The 15,697-nt window shown below is 40.1% G+C and overlaps 1 protein-coding gene across 3 annotated transcripts in view; it reads left to right on the forward strand.

Annotated features, from left to right (window-relative positions):
- Window positions 1-15,697, forward strand: part of tnr (tenascin R (restrictin, janusin)) — a 156,076-nt gene that overhangs the window by 94,661 nt on the left and 45,718 nt on the right. For 2 of the 3 annotated variants that reach the window (XM_018676686.1, XM_051070033.1), the window contains 8 exons: window positions 173-649; window positions 6,101-6,220; window positions 6,367-6,510; window positions 7,651-7,766; window positions 11,246-11,396; window positions 14,217-14,395; window positions 14,811-14,901; window positions 15,426-15,526. In XM_018676686.1, coding sequence (XP_018532202.1) covers window positions 173-649; window positions 6,101-6,220; window positions 6,367-6,510; window positions 7,651-7,766; window positions 11,246-11,396; window positions 14,217-14,395; window positions 14,811-14,901; window positions 15,426-15,526 — 1,379 coding nt within the window. The remainder of the gene's footprint in view (window positions 1-172; window positions 650-6,100; window positions 6,221-6,366; window positions 6,511-7,650; window positions 7,767-11,245; window positions 11,397-14,216; window positions 14,396-14,810; window positions 14,902-15,425; window positions 15,527-15,697) is intronic. The other variant, XM_018676685.1, reaches the window with a different exon arrangement.

Genomic DNA, 15,697 nt, shown 5'->3' on the forward strand with positions numbered 1-15,697 from the left:
TAAATAACATACAATTTATTTAGGCCAGCTGTCCTCTTAAAAAGGCTCAAATGTTATGTACCCAAAATGTCAAATGATTTCCTTTAGGGCTAAATCTGTGGGAGAGTGCAAAACTTTGAACCCAGCATAGTTTTGCTGCATAATATATAATAAATACATACTTTTTTCCCAGGTCGTGTGGACTTTGTCCCAGGCTGTAGTGGCCATGGCAGCTTCAGCTTTGATCTGTGCGGCTGCATCTGTGAGGAAGGTTGGACCGGCAAAAACTGCTCAGAACCCCGCTGCCCGGACGACTGCTCTGGCCAGGGCGTGTGCGTCGAGGGTGAGTGCGTGTGCGACCGCGACTTTGGAGGCGACAATTGCTCGGAGCCACGGTGCCCTTCAGATTGCTCGGGCCGCGGGCTATGCATCGATGGGGAGTGCGTGTGCGAGGAGTCCTTCACCGGCGAAGACTGCATGGTCGGGAGGTGTCTCAACGACTGCTCAGACCAGGGGTTGTGCATCAACGGGACGTGCCAGTGCCGGCCCGGGTACGTGGGGGAGGACTGCTCGCTGGTGTACTGTGCCAACAACTGCAGCAAGAAGGGAGTGTGCAAGGAGGGTTTCTGTGTCTGCCAGGATGGCTTCGCTGGAGATGACTGCAACTCTGGTAGGCTATTACTTTTTATCCTTCACATCAGTTTAATCCTCTGACTGGTGTCAAGTACTAAAAGTAGTTTTTCTGACATTTGTGGCTCAATTCCCTGAAGTAGAAACGCTGGGCAAAGAAGTTGTCCTCCCTTAACACTTGCTCTCAGCGTGACTAGGACCACGTTCTGTAACTCAGAGCACCTAAACAGATTTCACAATGTCCCCCCATCAGTTCAAACTGAATTCTTGGGCAACAACAGGCCTCTTACAAAATTTGAGCTGCAGCATTAGATGGAGTGCCACCATTTCTATGAGTGATTCTCTGTAATGTGGGCACATTTTCATGAATGTTCATGAATGGCTGACACCATTGCCAAGGGTTTATTTGGGTGCAAAAATTGAATGCACGCTTCAGATGACCGCTGAATATCTTTAGAAACTTGATGTGTCTTTATTTACTTCACTTAACAGTGTGATAAAATAAGAGAAAAAAAACAGTTTGGTTCCACTTGATAAATAACACCAACAAACAGTAAGATATTTTCCACTTAAACTGTTCTTATAAAAATGTAGCTTTGGACGTTTTCACACTGTTAAAATGTCATGAATATGATGATGTTTGGGTGGATTTTTATAGAATTGAGATCTTAAAGTCCTATACAAAGTTATTTAGTCCAGAAAATACCCATTACAATTTCCATAAGAATAAAGGGATATTATAAAATTATCTGACCAACAGTCCAGAAAATAAAGATATAAAATTTACAACAATAAAACAAACAGCGAAAAGCAGAAAATTCTCACATTTCAGAGGCAAAAACCAGCATTTTGTTCTTGATACAGTATAAAACTGAAACAGTTATTAGATGTGTTGGTCATTAATTTTCTGAAGATTGTCTTACTGATTAATCAACTAATAATTTCACCAGTAAATACATGGTGAAATTTTAAAAGCTCATTGTAGGTGCAAGCACAGTAGGTACTGGCATTCAAGTGTCATTGAGTGCTAAGAGTTTAGACACATAAAAGAAGCAATTACGTCAACCACCTTTTGTAGTTTTGAAACAGAAAGTAAATCTCACCTTTTGTGCTCATAACTCATGGTTGCCTCTGTCAGGATCCAAACAAACAGGTAGAGAGATCTAATCTGTTGTATAGACTTATAAATGCAACGCCTTTTCCTCTCTGCAATAGCACTTAGGTCCACAGGTCTGAGAACACAACTCCCAGTCCCCATCATTTTTATTATACGTGCAGCCCTGAAAAGAAAACCCCTCTGTGCTTAAAATGCAGGTGGTGGGGTGAGTAACTTGCTGGACAGCAGAAGGTGTAACAGCACCCATTTGTCAAAAGTCACATTCATCCAGGGAGAGAACTGTCACATTAGCTGCAGCTGAGACAGTTTCTGAGCCATGCTCGCCTTTGTTCGGAGCCAGCTCTCCACGCCAAAATATCAGATCCTCCTCTGCCATTTGAGGCAGCTGTCAACAAAGTGACGGATGAGGACAGACAGAAGAGCGAGCGATAGGAAGACAGGGACTGCAAATCATATTACTAAGGCGGGTTTCTCAGTGCTGCCCTCCCATTTAATATCTATACCAAGTTAGAGAGGCCGGATTGCTTATTTCTTTGCAATTAGAGGCTAAAATAGCCAATACTTGTAGGGGATAGTTTGCGGAATACAAAATGCTCCAGTTCAATTACCAAGGACCTGTAAGGTGACAGGCCTAAGTGTTTCATGTTATCATAAGCTGAGGAAAACTGGATGTATTTTTGCTTCAATTATGGTAGCCTATATTCTCACACTGTGAGAAATAATGTAGGCTGTTGAATTTAAATTGGATGTTTCAGGCGTGGGGTAAGATACAGTATATCTTTCCATAAAAAGTATATCCACCCACAAAGCGGAGATCAACTTGTGCTGAAGTGTGGTATTTAATCTTGACAGCAGAGGTGTTCCATGATCACTTCGAAGAGTCCTGATGCTGCAGTGGGAAAGCAGCGGTGACATTCTGGCATTGTTGACATCCTCTTGAGTGCGGCTGTGCTGACAAGTGACATTTACATTTCTCATATAGCTTTGGATCCCAGCTCTGCGATGCCACTTTTAAGTCCTATAGTGTATATGAGAACTGTAAAGAACTTTAGTATAAAGTCCAGTATATATACAGTATGTATAATGTAACTTTTTTTTCATCAAGAGTGTACCTGCCTCTTAGGTTCCAGCCACCTCACACCCCCAACCCCCCTCGCAACCCTTACGGATACGCATTATAGATAATGGATGGATGGATAATGTTAGGCAGATTACCTGCTCAGTAATGCTAGAGAGCTTTGGCAGACACATGACAGTCAACCACATCACACAATCAAGCACAAACACCTAAAGGTAACCTAAGCAGACAACAGTTCTATCATCCATGCCTCAGCATTGTGAGGACATGCACTGTTTCTTTGGTTTGGACTGAAATTGTGTTGAACCTTGCAACAAACATTCTTCAATATCCAGAACCATTCTCTTACACTGAATAGAAATTGTATGACAATACATCTTTGACAATGTGTGTTTAGGAGCTGCCTCTTTGCCAGCCAAAAGAGATAGGAATGTGGGTCTGAGCTTTTAGCGAACATCTTGTGTGCTTCTCAGTTTTTTAGACACTTAAGCGCAGAGTGAAGGATAATAAATCAAATCTGCATTTCCGCAGAAGAAATCCTCTCTTTTAGAATAGCTTAAGAGTTAATTTACTTTTCACCCATATTCAATGTATTAGCTATATCAGGTTGTATGGATGGCCTGGACATCGTTTTGGATATTTCCAGGTAGCAACCGAGCAAAGATACTTCCAAAGAGGCAGGAGACTAGCAGTTATTATGGAATAATGTCTGTGCTGGCCCTGTGTTATTCAGATGTTTTTTATTGCGTACAAACCCAAACATTTTGTACTTCACACTGAAAGTTTCAACTTAGTCTAAATGCCATTGCATAAAGTAGCCTCAAGGTAAGTTAGTCCTCTGATGATGCACTGACCTCCTCTGTCAGCTGGAGTTTTGCCATCAAGGTTTTAGTTCAGTAGATTTTGCTGTATCTGCCTACGATGGTGCACTGATTAGACCTAATGAGACTTTAAGACTCCAGGCGAGATTCTTGAATAACCTTCAGCAAGTTGCCCTTTTGAGTCAAACCTCCAGAAGAGTACACACCTGAGAGATGTTTTCACCAGTTACCAGAAATTGAGAAAATTGACAAAAACCTGAGCAGTTGTATCACCAGTGTGTAGTAATGTAACATCTTATTTGTGTAGATAAGTAGCATTTTTGAAACAAGTAATTAACTGTGAGATAATGGTTCTAACATTAGGCCTACAGGCTATTAAGATGTCCCCTCTCATTTCTGGTGATTCTTTTTCTACTCTCTCCAGCTAGGCAGAGATGTCCTTTAAACTCAACCGCAGATGTTTTAAGCAGAAGAACAAGATGTGCTTAAACTAAAATTAGAATAAGAAAGGAAAATGAATGAACTGAAAACTGCTGTTGGAGTTGGAAACTGGCCCAGTCACAAAGGTCAGGGCCACTCTTGAACTGCACAATTGAGAAATGTTGATAGGATGTCAGGTTGCACCTGTCCCGGGTGACAATTTCAACTGAGTAAACAAGTATTTGCATTCAGACTAATTGGCCGTTGGTGACCTTTCAGGCAGCAACAACAAAGTGAGATGATGGAACAAGTCTTTGCCTTATCCTGAGTGTAAAGTCACAGATTTTGGCCTCAACATTTTTGACTAACTTTTCAGAGCAACCTTTTCCAAAGTGCCCACTTGAGAGTCTGCCCTTCACTTTCTATTGGAGTTAATATCTTTACTTTCAAGCAGCTCGTCTGTTCAGTCTCTTGCATGACCTCATTCAATCACTTCTTTTCTATTGCATGGACTACTGCTCCTTCGTTTGATTTGTTATTTCCTTCATATACTTGACAAAGCTGAGTCTGACTGATGAAATAAATCTAAGTAAAATGCTGCAGGAGTTGCCCACAGTGCAGGTTCACTTTTCTGAAATGAGCAGGCTACTGTACAGCATGCAGCCATCTGTCTAGAGTGCAAAGAAGGAGCTGAAATGGCCACTTCAGTGTTCAAAGGTTCCCCGAGGAGTCCTCAGTGCTGTGCTGTAGAGTCCTGTATCACACGATGTAGAGATGATGAGGGGGTGAGAGGTTGTTTATCACACCATCACACTCACTCGCTCCTTTACTCCTCTCTGTCTCCCCCTCTCCTCTTCTGTTTTCCTCATTTAAACTGTCTATATTAGTCATTTATTCTCTTCAAGGACATCTCGTCTAATCTTCGTCCTCTCCTGCTCTGTCCTCTGTGCATCCGTCTCGTCGTTCCTTCAGCTCAAAACTGTTTGTACCTTCTGTCTTGTCTTCTCCTCCTTTATGTCCTTCACCTGTCTCCCCCTCCTCTTCCTCATTGTTTTTGGCAGAGTGAGCAGTAAACAGTCTTGTTTATGCCTCTGCATTTACATTCAACACCACCTCTCAGGTTTACGGGTTGACGATCTCCACTTCAACCCAAATGAGTGACAGTACGTCTCCCTCTCATGTTAACACTTAGCCTCTTGTTGCCACAAGCACTGGTTTCTTTTATCGGCTGGAATGCACATTTACAATGCAGTCTGCTTGAGTCTGAGCAGACATGGACTCAGTGAGCTGCCTGAATATTTCTTTATATATATATATGCGTGTGTGTGTGTGTGTAGATCGCAGAAGGCAACTTAACCTTATCTGAAAGTGAACAGGCACTGGATTCAGACATGAAAAGGACTATATCGGAGGTTTTTAATCTAAATAACTACTGTTATGTTTAAACCTTTGCACTGCTCAGTCATTTCCTAAAACATGCAACTGTGTTCTGGCTTTTAGTTTTTTTCCCCCAGACTTTCCTGTTTGTCAAAATGAAATGTTGACTTGATACACCCAACTTAAAATGCAGCCCCCTTGCTGGCTAACACACACATCCACATTTATGAGTCGAGTACGAGTACGAGTACGAGTTGTCAGTTCTTTTTTGAAGCAGTGTTTTATCCTGGGACTCTTTCCTAGCAAAAATACACATTCCTTCTATGTAGCTTCATGTTGGATCAGTTGGCAGGAAAGATGTTTTGCCTACAAGTCAATCTGATTGGACAGACTTTGCCTCATCTAGCACACCAAAACACTGCGGTCATGAGGGATACCAAAGTTTGTCAGCTGTGCTCTGTAAGAGACACTGAAATTCTGAAGTATAGGTTTGGAAAACTTTATGATAAAAGTACATTTTACATTTCAAGATGGGTTATGGTAAACTGCTATCTTTAGGGTACATGCAACACACTGGGAAGTTTCTACAAAGAAGACATAGGGGTTAAAGCTGATGCCGATGCACAAAAATGTAAAAATGTTTAAACACAATTTGGTTTTGTTTTTTTGTGTCAACAGTGGCACCTGTCATGAACTTGATGGTCCAAGGGGTGACTGATCGCACTGTTGACCTGGAGTGGGAGGGCTCAGTTGTGCTGACAGATTTCTTGGTGACCTACACGCCAAGCACCCCTGGAGGTAAGTGCAGAGCTATGCTGGCCTTTCAAAACCAGGAAGGTTGGAATTTACCTCTCAGCTGATTGACAGCTTTTCTCTCTCTTTTTTGTTGTTTTTTTGAAGTGCATCCATGTATCTCTGTGTGCTTTTACCCCTCTCTCTGTCAGGTGTGCAACTAGAGCTGAGGATTCCAGGCAATACCACCTCTTGCACTATCACAGGCCTGGAAGCAGGCATGGAGTACAACATCAACGTGTTTGCTGTCATTAACAACAGCATCAGCGTCCCTGACAGCATCACTGTTTGGACCTGTAAGTGTAGTGCTGAGGGTTATTTTGACAAAATAGAGGGACCATAGAGGGACAAAATATATTCCACTAAAGCCACATTTAGTTTCTCCTCCTGTTTTTTTCACTGTGTCGCTCATGCATTCATATGTGTGCGTATAGCCATTCATGTGGATGCAGACACACCGTGTCTCGCACCTTTTTTTTTTTTTTTTTTGGGTTAAATCCCCCCAAAGATGTTTCTCAGTGTCAATAGAGTGAGAATACCACCTGCTCCTCTGCGCCAACAGGTTGTGATTCCTATCTGTAACACCTGCTTGGTGTCACTCACACTCCAATACACACTCATACACACAAATACAAGTACCTTCTGAATGCATAGCTCCTATCTGGCGTGAATGTCAGGTCAGCAGACCTGACAGAGGAACATACCAGTTGCTTTCATGCTCATCACAAGTATGCAACCTCATCCAGCTCCCAAATATCTAATAGCCTATTTTCAGTGGCAACAGAAAATTGTATCAACTGTATATGTGCTGGCCACATACAGTGTATTATCATTAGTGCAGTCTTGGCTGGTAAAATGAGCCTCCGCTTCACAGATAAGTGAATTTAATTTCAGTGATAGCAGAAATTTTACTAATAAAGACAATTTAGGGCTTTTAAGCTTGATGCAACCATTTGTCAGTGATGATATGATTTGTTGGGTTGTCTTTTCTAAACTTAATTATAAAATGTAATATTTGATTAACTGGAAAGATTTATAGGGACACAGCTGCCTGTGAAAAAAGTCTTTTTAGCATTTTGCTAGATCAAAAGACGAGCTAGAGCTGTTTTAAACCAAGAAATCAGTGTTTCAAGTTTTGTACATGTGGCCTCAGACAGTGTGTGTAATGAAGCAGGTGTTTGTTTAAATCTTTTTATGCAAAAGTGATATCGTAATTAATGAAAATGCTAATAATCACATGCAATTGGTGACCTTGATCCAGCATCACTCATGATCGATAAAAGAAAACTTAGGAAGAGAGAGACGGCAGAGCAGAAGCAAAAATTCAGAACAGAGAAAGGTTCAGCACTGGACACCTGCAGCATTAGGTGGAGCTGTGATTTATAGGCTGCGTGGGTCACTGAAGAACAATAATACATCTCTGGCTACCTCTCCAGATCTCTCCAATCCGGATGGTTTAGTTTTCAAATCCATCACAGAGACGTCAGTGGAGGTCCAGTGGCAACCTTTCTACTATTCCTTCGATGGATGGGAGATCAGCTTCATCCCTAAGGTAGAGTAAAGCTGTGTGAACAACGCTCACTGTATGTGTTCGCTGTCAGTCCGAATGTAAGACTGCAGCTTGCACTGTGTGCGTGGGGGAAAAAAAGAGCTAGCAGAAGAACTGAACATAAGGAGAAAAGACTGACTTTTTATGTTTTTAATGAATCATCAGCAAGTGGCAGATTTGCCTGCTGTCCAACACACACACACACACACACAGCTGTAGAGTTTTTCCATTTTGCTTGTTGAGCGAACAAAATATTCCTGATTGAAAAGAATTATTTTAAAATCTCGCTAATGCTGATCTCTAAATGACTTTCTGAATTTCTGTGTGGAAACAGGAGGAAAAATAACTGCATGGATTTAGGTTTTCTTGGGGGCCCATACCAAATTAGACAAGCGGATTGTCTTAAGCTTATTGGCTATTAGATGGATGAGCCATTAAACCCTTTTCCAGAATAACCCTTCGTAAAAACCATAGCGCTGCTAGGTTGAAAGCCAGAAAGCAAAAGGCTTTCTCTTTCTAATTCCTGCTGTAAACTCAGGTACTCTCGGCACTCTAATCTTGTGCCCTCTCACAGTAATTGGTTTTCTCCTTTAAGGTGTTCTCAGGGGGAGATATCCTTTGGTCCTTCAGCCGGACCCCGAGCATTAAATCTGATGTTAAGATGCTTTCTTGTGTTTATTTCAATCCCGTTTAAGGAAAGAAAGTTCCTGAATGAAAAAAGCAGCGGGCCTCCTGATTTCATTTGATTGCCTGTAGCCCTCCCTGCCTCTCTTTTTCTATCCATGTCTCACTGTTGACCCTCCTCTCTAGCATCTACCCCCCACCCCTCCCTCATAATCTCTTCTTTTTTCTTTCCATCCATCACCTATTGGTGGAAATCTGCAACCCTTTCCTGTCTACCCCCAAAGGTACCCTCCACTCCATTCTTCCTCCCTCACCTCTTTCTTCCCCTTTCCTTCCCTTTCTTCTATATAGGTCCCTCCCTCTATCTCCTCGCGCTTTCCTTCTCTCGCTACGGCCACAGGGGAAATCATGTTATGAGTTGGCAGTCCCGCCCCCCTGTGGATCTAATCCAGCAATGGGGATTGTGAAATTTGACAATCTCGTAATGGAAGCAGGCATGAAAGCTCTGGCCTATGTGAACAAACACAGAACTCACTACCCTGTAAAAAAGGAAACAGAGGGAGGGAGGGTGAGCGCCAAGACCCACCGTTAACACTGTTAGAAATAGCTACAGGAGAGATCTGACATTCCAATAAAATACCATGCTACTAGTGTTTTTGCAGCACCGACCAACCTCACCATCCAATATGTCATGTTTTTGTTTTGTAATAAATTGATAAAGGTATAAAACAATCGATCAATCAATACTACAGCAAGTAGAGCTATATTAGTATTAATCCAGTCATATTCTATTAATGGTGGACGTGTTAGATTCATATACAGTCATTCATATTTCTTTTTCGGTTGTAGGTCTTGTCAAAAAAACATTTATTGATTGTTGAACAAGCTGCTGTAGCTCTCTTTTGAAATCCACACACACAGAAATCCACACATGAACACATACAACAAGTAGAGTTTCACTGAAGCATCTCAGTCACGTGATTCATGTTGTCTAACCCTAACCCTAACAGTCAAAGTTGTCAGGTTAAAATCAGGACAAATGATGAGGCTGTGCAAATAAGCAGTAATATCTTCAGCAAAACCCTTTGCATAGATAATACATATGCATTACTGATATAGGTTTAAAAATTAACATTGAACATTGGTTCATTTAAAGGGTAAGTTCAGCTACATTAAAAAAACATTATCACACTTACCCCTAATGGTATCCATCTATATTTTAGTTATAGGTGTGGTGATCATCTGTGTCTGCTGCCACCCCAATACAATGGAGGTGGATGAATTTCCATGATGGTGCAAAATTTATATATATGTATATATATATATATATATATATATATATATATATATATATATATATATATATATATATATATATATATATAATCAACAGCAGTTTATATTTCCAGAAACAGTGTCCCCAGCACTCAGGATAATCCACAGACTGTACTGTCAACAATTTTTTGTTTTTTTTGTTTGTTTGTTAGTTTTTTTTATTCATTTGCAAGGCTGGGTACCCCTTTGATCTTCCCCATTACAGTATATTTAAATACATTATGAAGAAGGCAATGCATAGTAGAAAATCTTATTCTACAAATTTTCACACTTAACAAATAGCAACATATTTTTCTTTTTTCTCCAAATAATCCCAGTTAGCATTTGAATAGTATTTAGTTGCCTGTTTGGTAATGTGCTTGGTTTCATCATTATTCTTATTCTTATTAAGACAAAGTAATCATAAAAAGTCATATGTATTTCCTTTTGCAGTTAATAAGATGTTAATTACTACTGCAACAATTTCAAATCTAATATTATCATATTGTTCTCCATGAGTAGTAAAAGGATTATTAGAACCACCTCTTCCCAATTTTTTCTTGATAGACATATAAAATGACATGCTGTATTACCTGAAAAACTAAATTACCCTAATAAGTAACCAAAGTGTATGAATGGGCAATCAAACAGTTCTTCGACATTCTTGACACCCGTAGGCACAGTAAAATTAAAGTAATAAAAACACTTCCACCAGAACCAGAAAAAATCTTGTCATTCCTCATCGAAGCGAGCTTGTCAGCATAGAGAATGATGACTAATTATGAGCTAACTGACACAGGAGATGGGAGTGGGATATACTGTTATGGTGATTCATTTCATATAATTTAGCATTGCCTGCATTTAACTGTATTATTATTGAGATTGAACACCACTTGTTATTGGAACATTACCGCTGTGTGTTACTGCCCACCCTGGTAATTTAGTCGAGGTGATTAAATGGATTACATCTCTAATTACAGTTTTGATTCTGGAAAGTAGCAAGCTGTTATATATTCTGTTTTAATATGAGCCTTCGCAGCACAGGCTTTTGGGGGATCTTGGAGCAGCAGTAGGTGTAACATCTGTCTGTCGGCAGGAAGTGCATGTGCAACACTGGCTCTCTGAGAACAGCTGGGAATAGCAGGGCCTCCATATGGATGAGTGACAGGCCTTTGGAAATGCACAGAGTGCTGCCTCGGCAGAACAGGGTCTGAGAAATATCACTGTGGCACACAAACTCATTTTTGCCAAGTTACATGCTTTGTGAATTAAATGTGCTAAACCATCCAGAAGTTTACAGAACGTCAAAAAGAAAAAGCCTCAGTTTACGATTCCTAAAATTTACTGCATAGAAATCAGCTGCATGAGTCACTGTTTATGTCTTTCTGGTGAAGATAGCCTTTTATCTGCCAGATTCTTCAGCTCCACTGAGAGGAGAGGTTTGTACCACACAGTAGATGGCATTTACTTAAAATATTCAAACAATATGCGGCAGAGTTCAAGTCTGGTTTCATCACATCGCTTCTGCCTGTATTTTTTCCCAGGACAACGATGGAGGGATGACTGCACAGCTGCCCAGCACCATCACTTCCTTTGTGCAGACTGGTCTGAGACCAGGGGAAGAGTATACTGTTAACTTGGTGGCGCTCCGAGACCAGGGTCGAAGTCAGCCCGTCACTGCTACAGTCACAACCTGTATGTATGAATGAAAACAGTGATGTCAGCAGTCACATTAATTTAAATAACTACATTCACCTCTTTGTATAGTTGCTGTCAGATAAATTTTTTGGTCCAATAGGAAACAATGGAAAACTGGGCAACAGATTTTTTCTTCCTCAACAATATATATATATATATATATATATATATATATATATATATATATATATATATATATATATATATATATATATAAAATTTAGTGCATACCTTATTTGGCCAGTTCTGTAAATGACTGAGGTATTTGTTTTACAGTATTACATACCATTTTCCTACAGTTAGTTGTCAGAGTGGTGTGTGGGTGTGGTTTACATGAATGACATGGTACAACTCAATTCAATTTTAACCAAATGAAAGTTTTATGGGCACATGTGGCTGCTGATCAACACTGTAACATTACAGCACATGGGCATAATGTCAGTTTGTTGGCAGAGACAGAGCTAAAATGTTCTGTATATTACTGTTATGGTATTTCCAAATCTCCAATTAACATTAGTATTAAAGGTCCTAAAAACCCATTTTCTCAATCAATCATTTCTTATGAGTGATAGAGTTCCAATGGAATGCAACCATCTTCTGCCAAATTTAAAAGTTTTTCACATGAGGGATTTTTGTGTTCTCACTTGTTTGAAGTGGGTGGGGTTCAATTGAAGAGAGATGATGTCATATACTTTTGTGCACTAATCAGAATTTAACATTTGATTCAAAATCTGAAAACAGAGTCAACCAGTCTCTGATGTTTTTAAACATTTTAACTTTTAAAAGCAAAATTTATATTCATAAAATATGTGAGATGGGCTGCAAATAATAGTCAGTTAAGCTCAAGGTGACATTTTTTAGTTGCATTACAAAGTGACTGAACAAAATATTAAGTAAATATATTAAATATTAAGTAAAAATAGCAAATCTTTGTATTTTTGGTTGACAAATGTTTTAAATGATTAATTGATTATTGTAACTGTCTACAATTAATTTGCTGTTAACTTGTCACTTAAAAGTAAGATCCAAGCACTTCAGGCACACACCTGGATAAATACCCTGGCATAAACAGTGAGTGTCACCTTGACATTTTTGTTTGTTTGCCACCATTTACGTCCCTGATGTAAACCTCACTGAGGTATTACCCCCACTCTTCACCCAGTTGACGTGACTTAGACAGCAGTAATAGATCCAATTCAAACCTCGTCCATAACAATTCAAACTCTGATGTCTGCAGTCAAAACACCATCAATTTCCTGTCAAGTCTTTGTTCATTTTGCGGGTTGTAATTAAGTATCGATTAATAATTCATGGCACTCTCTCATTAATTTTTCACGGTGGCCCACTGCAGGACACCTTATTGGATAAAGAAAGAGGAAAAGACAAATTTGAAGTTACTCAATTATTCATAACAAAGATTTATCCTTCCTCGGAGACGGAGGGAGAGCGTGGCGAGGAGTCGAAGGAAAAACCGGAGGGAGAGGAGGACAGCTGATGTGGGAACTGGTTCTCAGCAACTGTCTTCCTCAGGATGTTTTCTAGGACGAGACCCAAGGGGCCAATTTCTAATACATCAAGGATCAGGGTGGACCTGTGATATGTCAAGCCTGAGTCTGGGATTTATTTAGATCTCTAAAGCTTAGAGAAACACTTAAAAGGAGAACAGTGATCTTGTATTGCTCAGTGTATGAAATATGCCGTTCACATGACTTCCCCCTGGGGATCAACAACAGAGGAACAGTGTGGTCCAGTTCAAAACATTCATGTTGAACTAAGCATTGTGTCATGTTCTATTTTGGTCAGTTCCTCAAGATTAAATGACGTTTGTTACCTTTTTCAAGCTTAATTGGAGAATTATTCAAATGAATTGTCGTAAACTGTGCGTAAATGCCATATGAGTCGTAGCTTTGAGCTCCATTTGACTGCAGCAGGGTTTGTGAACAAAAGTGTTAATCTGAAAATCAAAAGCACCTGCATTTTCCCAGACATCTGCTCAAGCAACAGATGTCAAACTATAGCTGTTGTGGAAAGAAGTAATTAAGAGGTTAATGAAATAAAGTGCTAATTATCACATTCTCTAACACCCCATTACTTTGACTGAAATTTCTTTATGTTGGCATTGATGCTCTGACAACGAGAACGTGTAGAGAAAATGTTTAGTGAATCCCTGTTCATGTCAGACATTCAAAAATGTTTTTTTTTTTCTCATCACGCCCGATGTGTTTTCAGCTCTTCACACCTAATAAGTGTTGTTTTCCAGCAATCACCTTGGAGAGACTTTAATCATGGCTTATGGTTTACGCCTTGCACAGATAAAGCCCATCGCCTCAGCGTGTGTCAGGTCTGATAAGTTTTACATGCATAGCTGTCAGAGAACAGCTTTTTTTCCTGATAATAAATCCACATCTACAGCACTGCTGCAAAAACTCCAATCACTGACCTGGACTTTCATCCTTTCATTTAAAGTTTTCCAATTTAGCTTCTCTGTGACTATTGACTGAAACGTGTACAAAGCAAAAGTTGGCATCAAACTTACTCTTTCATTTTGTTTAATTTAATCATGATTTGGCCAAAGCTGTGTATTATTTAGGCCAAGTTCTTTCACAGATGCTTGTACTTAGACAACATTTGTGAAGTTTAGTTTTCTCTTGTTGAAAGAAAAATTGGATTTTGTAGACAAAGTCAAGTAGAGGTGAAGAGGTGAAACATAATTTGATTGATCAATTAGTTGATTTATTGAACTGTTTTTATGATTAATCTTATAAGTCTTTTTTTTTTTTTTTTTTACACTCAATAATGCTACTTCTTCTTTCACAGTGATTGACGGCCCCACTCAGCTGATCGTGCGAGATGTGTCAGACACTGTGGCGTTTGTGGAGTGGACGCCACCCAAAGCAAAGATCGATCAGATTGTGTTGCGGTATGGCCTCGTGGGAGGCGAGGGGCCGCGAACTACCTTCCGCCTACAGCCCACACTCAGCCAGTACTCCCTGCAGGTGAGTGTGTGTGTGTGTGTGTGTGTGTGTGTGTGTGTGTGTGTGTGTGTGTGTGTGTGTGTGTGCGCGCACGCACAATTCATCATGTCCTGAGGTCACAGATCTGATCATACAGACACATTATGTGGACTCAGTTGCCATCTGGGAGAAGCCAGTCCCCACAAGTTAAACCATTTATCTCTAGGTTGAGAGTTGGCTTTGGGGTTATTACATTGTACTCACAAATATAGTATTACTAACGCGTGCGCGTGTGTGTGTGTGTACACTTGTCATGCTTGTTAAATTATCTAATCTCAGAGCCTGCCTGCCTTCTGTGTCTGGAGATAAAACAAAAACAAACGAAAAAATCCATGCAAAGAGATTAAAGTGACTAAACTCTCCCTGTTTTTTTTTTTTTTTTTTTTTGGTTCCACAGGTTCTGCGTCCTGGCTCGCGTTACGAGGTGTCTGTCAGAGGTGTGAGGAAAGGAAACGAGAGCGGATCCATTTCTACTGAATTTACAACCGGTGAGGTCTGACAGCAGGCAGATGCAGTGATAGTGCTGTGTGTGATCCTGTGCCTGCCTCTGGAAATAGAACAGTTAATGACATATGGCCTAATGCACAGCATACTGTTTATCTATACTGGATATGGTGGGGAACATCTGGATCGAGGTGATTTTTTTGCACCCATAAAGTTTGTGCAGAAGAAAGAACGTTATTTGTGGAAACGTCATCCTGATGTGTTTTGAGTGCAAATGGCAACTTAATTAAAATGACATTACTTTCATCTACTTCAGAGTAAAATGTTGGCATTTGATGTCAAAATGTCTCCTTCGAGATTAGTCAAAAAGTAACATATGAAGGAAACTGCTAACAGTGTGTGGCAAGTGATCGTGATCTGCTGTACCTTGCATGATTTTACGTACAGATTAAGAGTAGTGAATGATTGTTTGGCACTAACTGTATCTTTATCTGATGCTGTTTGAACTGCTGATGTATGCTTGTTCACAATCCCTGAGAATTGGTCTCAGTGTCCCCAACATTGTCAGCTTTATCGTTCTTCTCAGAGATCGATGCCCCCAAGAACTTGCGGCTCGTGTCCAAGACCTCCACTGCCCTCGAACTCGAATGGGACAATAGTGAGGCTGAGGTAATGAACATGGGCTGAATAACAGTTACAGTTTGTTTTCATGTTAACGCAACAAAGTTTTATTTCATTTGAATGTCAGCCTTGCATCTTCTATTAATTCATTAATTACGAAAGTGTTTGTAGTCTGATGCAGTATAAAGCACAAATGGTCTGCTTTGTTACTGTCAGCAG

The sequence above is a fragment of the Lates calcarifer genome, linkage group LG4 (assembly GCF_001640805.2).
Source record: "Lates calcarifer isolate ASB-BC8 linkage group LG4, TLL_Latcal_v3, whole genome shotgun sequence".
NCBI classification, from domain to species: Eukaryota; Metazoa; Chordata; class Actinopteri; family Centropomidae; genus Lates; species Lates calcarifer.